Here is an 11,298-nt window from a genome sequence, read left to right as displayed (position 1 = left end):
AGCTCTCCCCAGGTGGCCAGGCAGGAGCTCTCTGGGGGCAGAGGAGGAAGAAGGGGCAGCTCAGGAGGTTGATTTTACAGCGTCGTGCCCCCTTGACGGTCTCGGGTACCCCCCAGTTAGGTTGCTGCTAAGTGCTGTGCAGAGCCAGGCTCAAAAAATGCACCCCTTCGTTCCGGTTTGAGCTGGCAGATTCAGGGGACAGCAGTGTGATCTAATAGGTCTTACTCGATTTGTTGCTGGGGGTCCAGTATAGGTGGAACCATCGCCTGGTGAGGAAATGAGGTGGTGTGCCCCTGCAGCAGTTGCAAGTTTCTGGCACTCCTGCTGCCTAAATGCCAGACTGTGGCAATGTTCTCTGCCTTCTTGGTTTGTACAAGGAAATGTAGAGCAGAAGAGCAGTCAGCCCCCAGGTTAGCCAGAGATGCCGCCTCCAAGTGCCCTGTCTGGTGGAGCCCTGGTGCGTTGCTGGAGGTTCACTTTCTGTCTGCAGTGTTCAGCTCAGAAGTGGGTAAAAGGGCTGTGGACTTCAGAGCCTCCAGGCTGAAGTTGATCATCAGCTACTTTAAGACCATTCTGGCCGTCTTTTCCCCATATCTTCATAGCAGAGCAGATATGCGCTGCATGGCAGGGTCTGGTGAAGTTCTTGCCTGGTACCTGTGGGTTGTGACCTTCAGCGTTATTCCAGCTGGAGGTCAGCAGAGGGCTCTAGCAGTGTGGGCCGAGATTGGATTTTTTTTGGTCGCACTCAATTTCAATTTCTGTAACTCTGTTGGCGTGACGGGCTGCATGTGCATTGCCAGAGGTTTGTGGCAGGCTGTGTTTGGCATAGGTGTCCATTTTGCATGGGCAGAATTTCTGATTTGCTGGCGGGCTGCCGCTTGTTGCGCTTGACCCTTGCTCCCGCTGGAGTCAACAGAAGAAGGTTCAGGGACTCCAGAGGGATCAAGATGGAGCCTGCTGTGAGGCTTATTTTTGTAACCACTCCTCTGCTCTTGGTAGAGAAGAAGTGGTGTCCTCATCTGTGCCGTTTGTTGTGGCCAGCCGCATTCCCAGGGAGAGGAAAAATTGAGTAGAATTTAAATCCCTTTCACAAGCAGGCCGATGGGGTCACGTGAGAAGTTGGTCCGGCAGTGTGAGTGCGATCGCCTTGGTGCTATTTCTGGTTCTGCAGTGCAGGTACATCTGTGAACTCAAAGTCAGGACTCTTGGCATTACCTTTCTGGCTCTACTTCTGTCCTACTGTGTGAGCTTGGAGGTCCTCTCTCAGTACCTCAGTTTCCTTTCTGTGAAAAGGAGATGATGTTCCACAAGGACAGCCCTGAAATTGCTTCCACTGAAGGTCTTGGGGGCTTTGGGGCTGGGATGGAAGGTCGTTTTGTGTCTTTGGCCATTTTGTACTTGTTCTGAGATGCTGAGCTGTGACAGGTTTTTATTTCGGATGGACTTACTCTGGTGGGAGACTGTAGTTTTAGCTTCAGCCTGTACCCTTTTGTGCTCAAGAGAGCCTTCCACGTTTTGTGGCACTGGAAGTTGTAGAGGAGTCAGACAAACACTCTTTGTTCTGCGAGAAAAGATTTTCTGGTATAAATAAAAGAAACCACCAGCACTTGTGGATGCACTTTTATTTTTAAAAGAACAGTGTGTCTGTATTGCTGCTAAGCCATGGGGCAAAATGATCATAGACTTGATGGGGCAAAATGATCATAGACTTGTTCCTTTTCTAGTTTAGCATGTTCCCACTTGGCTGCTTCAAATTTGGACTTAATCCTGCCTGCTGTGGCTATGTCTGCCCTGAAGAGTTAATGTAGGCCCTGACTGGGTTTTAAACTTACTTACCCCTCCACTCACGAAGGAGAATCTCTGACTCAAGTCTGGAGGTGTTTTGCCAGGGTAGGGGTGTAGGTTAGATGCAGGATTAAATTTTAATGTGGGCTGAAGCCCAAATTGCAGGAAGGGAGCAGGCCAAGAAGTATTAGTCCTTCAATGACCTTCCTATGTTTCCCCATGAAAGACAGACCTTCCATCCCTGACACAAGCAGTGGAAAGGAAGTACAAACTGAATCAGCCCAGCAAAGTGTGGAATATGACTCCTGGTACATGGTAGTAAGTGTAGATATGGTAGGAGGGGCAGGGCTTTGCTGTGAGGATGACTACACCTCAGTCATTCGCTCTGGTTTGGGTGTTAACTGTACAAATGAACTATGGAGTGTTGCACAGGCTCTGTGGGAATGCTCCGCGTCCAGTAAAATCAAAGCAACACACCTTTCATGGCAGGATGTTCTGACTGGCAGCTGAAGAAAGATTCCCCGTTTCCTTTTCAGACGCTGATTCAGACTTTGGAAAATCATCCTATGTTGAAGCAAAGGCAAAAACTTCCAAATTCTTTATGGAAAGGATTTAATCCTGTCGGATCTCCCAGATCTGAAGTATAGTCATCAGGGTGCAGCTGTGAAAGTAAACCCTCCACAAAAGGAGTTAAATGTGCTGTTCTGTGGCCAGTCTGCACTCTGGATTCTCTGGTGTAGTCCGGCTGCTTGTGCACTACAAACATTTAGAAAGTGTGGCAGACGTCAATCAGTTTCACTTCAGTTTTCTACTCTTGTTTCGGTTTCTGCCTCTATGCCCTAGAGTACTGCGGTGAGCAGCATTTGATCTGCACAGGTAACTGCTGCTTTCTCTCCCTCCTTTCTTCCCTTCCCTTGCTCCCTCCCTCCCATTGACGTAGGTTTGTAAGCATCTTTCTCCAGAACTATGCCTTTACTGCCAGAGTTCCCAGATCTTTTCAGCTGGCACAGTGTGAATAATCATCAGTGCAGTTCAGTGGCTGTCATTGTGCCTGCAGAATTTCCCACATATTAAATTGTTCAACTTGTTGGAACATAGGCGGTGACTAAGGTCACTCTGAAGGGGAACGGGAAGAAGGAGGTAGCCACAGACAAGCCAGGAGAACAGCCAGGAGGTCTAAAGCAATTTGGGGAGGAAGGAAGAGGAAGGGAAGGGACAAGGAACAGAAACATGCTGTCTTCTAGACGAGGAATACCAACAAGCAATCCATGCCTGCCAGGCTACATTTCCCTTTTACAAGCCACTTTCTCTTTTAATAGCTGCTCACGCTCTCTGGCACTTCAGACTCCCTGGTTGGAAGCTCCTCCTCTTTTGTACCCACTCTCAGCACTGTGGCACTGTCAGTTCTGCGTGACCTAGAATTAACTTTCAACAATTAACTGCAGGCTATGAGCTCCAAGCCCTGCAGCTTTTGCATTTTTGTGGCAAAGTAACCTTTATGCCAGTTTGTCACAAGTTCAGGGCACTTTAGAAATGCTTACTGGAGACCATGTTTTTCCATGATGCAAGCAGTTTGCGCTTATCACTCAGAGTTATCAACCTTGGTGCTGTAGGACTGTGCTTACTGTACAGGTGGATCATTATAGTGCATAACAGCATGGGGCAGGTACTGTCTCTTTGTGTATACTCTTATCCTCTGCTCCATTTGAGACTGCCTGCTGGTAGTGCTAGGAGGCCTGGGGGGCTCCAGGTACTCACTGTTTGCAGAACTATACTAGCAGGTGGATTTTGTGCGTGTGTACTTATCTGTCCTATCTCTCATCTCTTTAAATCTCTCCAACCCTTGACCAAGCAGCAAAGCGAAGCTTTGGCAAGAGTCTGGAAAACATTGAGAAACACTTGTGAAATCAGTGCAGATCACAAGCAGTTAGTGTTTGCCCCATTCAAAGGGAAGGCAGGGGATAATGGCTGATCCGCCCTGTTCCCCCTCCCACACTGCATCATTGCAGTTTGGTAGCCAAGTATATGGTCTAGTTAATCCTGAGGGTGCTGTGGGCTTGCTTTGAATCTTCCAGTGGTTAGCTTGATTGCTGGGTCTGGGAAAGTGGTCAGTGTGGAGACATGGAGGATGTGACTTGCAGCAGGTGCTGTCATGATTCTGGGCCGGCCTGTTGAGGTATATGTTCTGCATGGGCAAAAGAGGAAGCAGATGGGAAGAGGATGCATGGTTCAAAACCTGCTTGTTCTCAGAAGTCCCTCTGTGCCAGGTCTCTAGGAAGGATGCTTCTGACTTACTCCCCTGCCTTCTAAAACTCACTGGGGCATCCACTGGCTGTTTAGAAAAGGAGTGAAAGGCAAACTGGTGAAGGGCCTTCATCTGAGAGTATGAGTAATAGCAAGGAAGGGGCTTGTGGAATGTATCATGGTGGCAGGGAAGCAAACAGTGGGGCTCTTCTGTCCATCTTGTGTCTGCCCTGAAACAGCGGTGGGAAGAGATAGTCTCTTTCTCTTCCCTGCTTGATTTGTGTGTGTGTGTGTATGTGTGTGTGTAGGGCAGAAACAAAGGACCTAGGCCTCCAAGATCATTTAATGAAGAGCATAGGGTACATGTGTTGCAACTTTCTGGCTCATTTTAAGGGGCAAAGCCCTAGATGTCTTTGAGCTAAGTTTGCATTAACTTACTCCTTCCATTCTTCCTTTTAGTTATCAAATTCCTGGAAGTCTATGAGCGCAGCTTCTGCAGGACAATTGAGACCCTGGTGGACATTTTCCAGGAGTACCCTGATGAGGTGGAGTACATATTCAAGCCATCCTGTGTGCCTCTGATGAGATGTGCAGGTTGCTGCGGCGATGAGGGCCTAGAATGTGTCCCCGTGGATGTGTACAACGTCACGATGGAGGTGAGGGCCCAGCTTGGAAGCTGGCATGCTTGGGTGCAGGAAGCGAGTCAGCCGTCACAGCCATCCCAAGTCCCAGCTCCCAGCTAAATCAGAGGAAGGCCAGCCTACCCTGGGAACTTGAGGCTGTGGGACTGGGAGGGTTCACCCCTCTTCTGACCTTTGTACCCAGCATTACACCATGCAGGGTTAAAAGATGAGTTGCCCCTCTGTATTCAAGGCTAAGAGGAGAATCTGTATTTTGGCATTGACCTCACTAGTGCCTAAATACCACAGGTAGGAGCACGCAAAGGAGCGTTTCTGCATGCTCAGAGAACGTAACAGAGCATTTCTGATGCTGTTACCTCTGAGGCCCCAAGAAGAGACCCCCTGGGCCCTTGCTCCACCTTACATCTGTTTGGTCCATACTGCTGTTGCTCTGAGGGCAGCTGAGGGGTTCGAATGGGGAAAGCCTGTCTGCTCTCTCCCGGAGGGCATATGAGGTCAGCCTTTACCAACAGAGCAAGGGATTTGGGTCATTAGCTACATTGGCACAGCAGGGGTGGAGAGGGGCTCTAAGAAACACAGGGCTTCAGTGTCAAGTGGAAAAGTCTTTCTGCCTTTGGGCGCCCTCCTCCTTTGTTCGGTTGAATTCATTCTTTGGAAGAGATGGAGATGGCCCTGATAGCAAAGACTGGGCACATGTGGAGAATGCAAACTCTGATGTAGAGCTTTGTCTCTGCCTTGTCTGCCAGCCTGGGTCCCAGTTTTTGTCTGCAATGGAGCTAGTGCCCATTACCCTTACCCCATAGCTCCCTCACCTATTTTTGTCCCTCAGCCTCTCGAATGGCCATGGTAAAGCTTACCATCACTTTTTGACATGGAGGAGGAACACACAGGATTAAGCGATTTAACCAGCAATCTCTTTTTGCTTGTCATTTGAGCTGTGTTTGAACTCTGGCAACCTGTCTGTGCTCTTCCATGGTTCCCCATAGTGCTTTTCCAGCCTGGGCCGGAGCATACTAGTATGGTGTAGCTAGGGATGGTTTTCTTCCTACCATTCCTTGCTGAATTACAGTTTTGGCTGGTATGCTTGCTTGCCTGTAAAGGGTCAGAGACACTTCAGCAGAATCTGTATTGAGACACTGTGACAATGCATGCATAGCTTCTAATATAACTTAACTGGAGACACCTGGGCCTGGGATATTAGCAATGTCTGGCTCTGCAGGGCTGTTTTAAGCCTAAATCACCAGATCTACTTCATGTTTTGAGTCACTGAGAAGATGAGATGTCAGCTGGGAAGGAACAGTGGTTTAGGGAAAAGGAGTCAGATACGGAATTTTTGCTTTGGGCCTTTGTGTTAGACTGAAGCATGCTTCTATGTGAGAACAGGCTGGATGCTCTACTACTGTCTCTGTAGCATCGATCAGGGACAGCTCAGTGAGAACCTTCCAATGGTTTTTTGCTCTCTGCCATGCCTGTCTCTAAGGCAGTCCACCAGTGCTGGAACCATGCATGCATGAGCAAACAGAGCTTTGGCACGAGTCTGGTGTTGCTGCTTGCTTGTGATCAAAGACTTTCCCTGACTGGGAGATTGGGGCCTCAAAACTAGCTCAGACTCTGCCATGCTGTTCCCAGGAGCACCTGGGGTGCAAATGCTTTGCCATGCAGCAGGCTGATTTAGAGCTGTGAGTATAAATAGTGAATGGGCAGTGACCCTCTCTGTTTCTTTCATTCCAGATCATGAGAATTAAACCCCTTCAGAGTCAGCACATAGCGCACATGAGCTTCTTACAGCACAGTAAATGTGACTGCAGGTGAGAATGGAGCAGCACTGGTTCCTCTTGCAATAAATGTATTCCAAGCCTTTCCTTTTTTTCTGCCATTGGGTTGGGACTGTTGTCCAGAGTCTTCTGCAGTCTCCTCATTTGTTTTGCACTGGGATGGCTGAGCCTGGGAAAAGAAGCCCTTTGCTGGCGAGGCTTCTCCATCTCTAGACATCACAGGTGGACAATGCTAGCCTGAATCCTGGGGTCTTTTGGCACTGGTTGCCAGTGAGGTGCAACAGGAGAGGGTTCCAGAAGCTTTGAGCAAACACTTTGAGAAGGACCACTTAACCTGTGTCATGGGGATCTTGCAAAGCCAGCTGTACATATCCTTCCCTGGACTTGGTGGGATCTGGGGATAATACTGGAATTGTAAATGGTAAGCTCCTTTCTTATAAGGCCTTTGTTTGTTGTTTTTTTTTTCCCACAGACCAAAGAAAGATGTCAAAAACAAACAAGAAAAGTAAGTGACAAACCTTTCCTCCTTTCTCTTTTGGTGGTTGGTTGGTGTTTCCTCTCCCCACTGCCCCTTGCCCTTTTCTTTGGTTGGAGATACTCGCTTTGAGAAGGTGTTTTTGGAAATGGCATATGGTAGTGCACGGGGCGACGCTCTGAATCCATTCCAGGTGGGCACAGAAACCCAGATCTGACGGTCCTTCCTTCACACCCCAGACCTGGAGCTTGCATGACCCATGGCCATGGCAGTCATTCCTAATGCTTTACCCTGAGTCAGGGAAGTCCCGTCGTTTGTGTCCTACCAGAATGGATTCAAGGTGCAGCCCCTGTTCTCCCTTCGCTCTTCCTGGGGAGTTTCTGGTTACTGCAAATTGCTGCCCTTCTTTATTACTGATTTTTTTCTTGCTGCTTGAATGAGTACTTGCTGGCTTCTTTCACAGCAGCTTGGGTAGGAACTCTGCTGGCTACAGGGAGAGGTGGAAATAGAGGCTTGGTGGAGGCAGAACTGATGCCATGCAGAATGTGATGCTGATTTTGGTTGGGTGGGGGCCTGGGGGGTTGTAATGTCCTGGCCTGGGAGGTGAATGTCCTAGCTGGGTCTTGGTGGAGACTTTCATGAGTTTTTTTCAGTCTGATGGATTTGCCCTGGTGACTGGAAGGAAGTTAAGACACAACCTTTCCTTCCTTACTTAAGTAAAAAGGTTGTGGAAAGTAGAGAAATAAGCTCTTGTCCTGCAGTAGTTGCAGGGATGATCACAAAATGTGGAACAACATGGAAAATAAAGAGTGACCTCTCTGGGAGAGAGGGTCAGCTGGACTGTACATGGCTGGGATAGCGACTCTGCCATTTAGAGGTGTGGAGTTGGGGAGGAAGGGGGTGAATACTGGGAGATGAGGCTGAAACAGAGACAGAGAGAGCAAGCAGGAGAGTGAGAGAACTTCTTTCACCCCTGTCCTGGTGGTTGTATATTTCTAGCTGCCTTCCAGCCTCTCCTCCTCCCCCTGGAAATTTGCTCTTGGTTGCATTGAGCTGCATGCAGCCAACACTCCTCTTTGTGCAGGGCCATGTTGAGGATGGTCAGTCTGTGTGGCTCTGTGGTTCGAAGGTGTGTGAGAGTTGGGTCTGTGTGAGCTCTAGTGAGGATGGGGTGTGGGTGGAGCAGCCAGCCCAAGCTGTGTTGCATTCCCTTTCCTCTTCTAACAACACCTTGCCTGCTCTTTGCTGGTTCTGCACTCCCTGGGGAAGGAAGGGGAGGGGTAGGAGAGATTGGTGTACTTTGGTTTGTGCTGGATTGAAAGTCCTGTTATATTGGTGCCCCTCTCCTCCCTTCAGGTTGATTTTCCTCCCCTCACCGCCTCTCTGTGACTCCTGACATGTAGGGCAGAGGCTGGGAGCGAGCTGATGCTGACACTCGTTCCAGTGAGACAACTTGAACAGGGCCTAAGAAACACCTGTGGTGCTTTCCCTTCTATCTCCCTATGTCCCCTCCACAGCTCCCTCCTGAAGTGGGCTGCACCAGGGAAGGAGGGAGCCTCTGCTGAACTGCCATAGTGCTGGGGCTCACTTGCTTGACAAGCCCTGGTGCTTTGCCTAGGGCCTTCTCCTTGCATGTATCTCCCTTGGTCGTGTGCTAACATGGCTCAAGGAGCAGCACAGGCTCCAGCCTCTCTCCCTCCCTGTGCTCTCACTGGTCTGTAGGGATCCATGGTTAGTGTCCAAACCTGCACGTCTTAGCCCCTGCCTGTCCCAGCCCCTGCCCGAGAGTTAGGAGTAAATGGTGGATTTTTCAGAAGAGAGTCAGTGCTTTGGCTCTGTCCACTTGTCTCCCTGACAGATCCATGTGGAAGGCAGTGGGAGGGAGGGAAAGGAGAGAACATCTGAGAGCTGCTTACTGGTTATCTCTTGGGTGTCATAATGAGGTCAGGCCTTCTGTAGTCAGGATGTAAGCCACCAGAGAGGATGTTAGCAGACATCCAGCAAGGTCTGCAGGAGTCCTCCAAAACACAGGCAGGAGGTGGGGTGGGTGAGCAGAGCCTTCAGGATAGATAGCCCTCTTTCATGCAGCACTGCTCTTTAGACCAGGTCTCTCCCCTTGTCAGTGGGGTGCTGACGCCAGACCCCCTTTGATCCCATCCCAAGGCAGGATTACTACCAGCCCTGCAGCAGAGTTGTTGGAGTTCAGCTGTTCCCTCCTAGGCCCAGTGCTGGGCGTTGTGTCAGGTCAGAACAGTTTTCTTTTCCCTGGGGGAGCCCCTCTGCTCAGGTTGCCTCTTGTCAGTCAGTGTGCGCCTGCGCTTGTCACCTGCAACAGTTGTCTGCACTCACTGTGGTTGCGTGATGCTTTCACCAAGCTTTCTGTTCCTTTCCCCTCACCTCCAGTCCCTTTCCCACTGGCCCTGTGGGGGCAGGTGCCCCTCTGAGGCTCCAGCAGATCCGCCTGTGCTGGCAGAAGCCCTGCAGGAGGTGGTCGCTGCCGAGTCCACTGGTGTTGGCTTGGCTGTGGGCAGACCGGTTGCAGTGCTGGCAGGAGCGCAGGAGGGCTGGTGAATGTGTGTGCAAGGTGGAGATCTGTGCTTCGGCCCTGGGACTTGCCCTCCAGTCCTGCCTCATGTGCTTCCCCCCTCCCAGCAAGGCACATGGCTGTTTTGTTTTTTTTCCCTCTTCTTCCTTGCATTTTCTTCCGTTTTCTCTCTCCCTTTCTTTCCTTCTCTCTCTCTCTCTCTTTCTCTTTTTTTTTTTTTTTTTTTTTTTTTTTTTTTTTTTTTTTTTACAAAAAAAAAAAGAGAAAAGGTTTTTTTTTTTTTTTTTTTTTTAATTGGAAGTATGAACTTCACTCCTATTCTAAAATGAGCATATTTTAAAACAAAAGTTATAGCTGGACTTTTTATTTGTGGTTGGGCAGTGGTTTCAAACTAGTATAAATTTTTTTTTTTTTTTTTTTGTTTTGTTTTTCTTCCAGAAAATCAAAGCGAGGAAAGGGGAAGGGTCAAAAGAGAAAGCGCAAGAAAGGCCGGTACAAACCACTCAGCTTGTACGTTTGTGTCCTCTGCTTGTAGACTCTCTTCCCTCCCTCTCCCCAAACCAAACCGCCTGCTTGATGCTTACTCAAAATCTCACCCTCCCCTCTCAGTCACTGGTGGGCTGCAGGATCTGCAGGGGCAGCACTGGTGGTGGCACTGCTCTGGCACTAAGGGTATCTCAGGGAAGGTGGCTTTAGCTTGCTTGGCTCTCTAATCATCAGTGGTGACCATTTTCCCAAGGCACAAGAGCCTGGGTGGGTGGGTGAGTGCCCTGCACCTCTTCTCCACACCTCCTGGTTGCAGCTCTGTCATCTGCTTTCCCCCACTTGTCTTGTGCCCTCACTGCTATGATGACTGGTGACAGGCAGGCTGACATCTGCTGTGCATCTGTGTGTGTGCGTGTGCAAGTGTGTCTGTCTGGTGGAGTCACAGGCGGAGAGGAGAGGTGGGATGGTGGGAAGCTGGAGAGGGGATGGTGGGAAGCTGGAGAGAGGGTGCTGGGGACCTGGAGGGGCTCTCTCTTTTTTTCCCTTCTCTGCTGGATTTGGTGGCTTCTCTCTCCCTGTCTCTCACTGCTCTGCCTCTCATGGTGATTCACAGAATTCTGCATTGTAAATTCATTGCCCCTCCATAGGAAACTCTGAGTTGGCAAGTTTGGGATGGGGCTTATAGAGGGGAGGGCAGTACTGGCTGCAGGGGTAAGCACGTGATGCTGGAGCTCAGCTGCCTTCCAGGGGAGGAGAGACCCTCTATTTAACTTGTCTAGCCACTGGCCTCTTTCTACTCGAGTAGCCCACTTCAGAGAATTTCTTTCATTGATACGTCAATAGCTGGCTGGGACCTCTCACCTTCCCATCCTTGCTTTCCCCTTCTTTCTCCCTCTGGCCTGTGCCGATGGATCCAATGCAGCATTTGTGAATACTGTGCAGAGAGCCTGTTTTCTTTCTCTTTACGCTAATGCAAGGGGGTGCTGTCCTGGGGCTGCCGGGGTGCTAATCCATCAGCCCCCGGCGCGCCAGTGGGCAGCGTGGGGTCTGTGGGAGGGGGCAAGGGGATTGCTTTGATGTTTAGGGTGTTGCATGTGTATTTTCTTTCTGCTGAAGCGCTGTAGCTTAGACATCTTTCCTTTTGCCTTTTTGCAGTCACTGTGAGCCTTGCTCAGAGAGGAGAAAGCACTTGTTTGTACAAGATCCCCAGACCTGTAAATGTTCCTGCAAATTCACAGACTCACGTTGCAAGTCGAGGCAGCTTGAGTTAAACGAGCGCACTTGCAGGTTTGTGTCCTGAAGGATGAAAGAGAAACACACAGAGAGAGAGAAAGAGAAAGAGGGGGG

General features: G+C 49.8%; 1 protein-coding gene across 1 annotated transcript in view; it reads left to right on the top strand.

Moving 5' to 3' along the window:
* Positions 1 to 11,298, top strand: part of VEGFA (vascular endothelial growth factor A) — a 140,629-nt gene that overhangs the window by 126,832 nt on the left and 2,499 nt on the right. The window contains exons 2-6 of the mRNA XM_010006237.1: positions 4,489 to 4,685; positions 6,402 to 6,478; positions 6,918 to 6,950; positions 9,904 to 9,975; positions 11,107 to 11,238. Of these exons, the coding sequence (XP_010004539.1) occupies positions 4,489 to 4,685; positions 6,402 to 6,478; positions 6,918 to 6,950; positions 9,904 to 9,975; positions 11,107 to 11,238 (511 nt within the window). The remainder of the gene's footprint in view (positions 1 to 4,488; positions 4,686 to 6,401; positions 6,479 to 6,917; positions 6,951 to 9,903; positions 9,976 to 11,106; positions 11,239 to 11,298) is intronic.

Source organism: Chaetura pelagica, unplaced genomic scaffold (assembly GCF_000747805.2).
Source record: "Chaetura pelagica isolate M959 unplaced genomic scaffold, ChaPel_1.0 scaffold271, whole genome shotgun sequence".
Lineage (NCBI taxonomy): Eukaryota > Metazoa > Chordata > Aves > Apodiformes > Apodidae > Chaetura > Chaetura pelagica.
The sequence above is the reverse complement of the archived record's forward strand: the minus strand, read 5'-3'. Positions and strand labels throughout refer to the sequence as shown.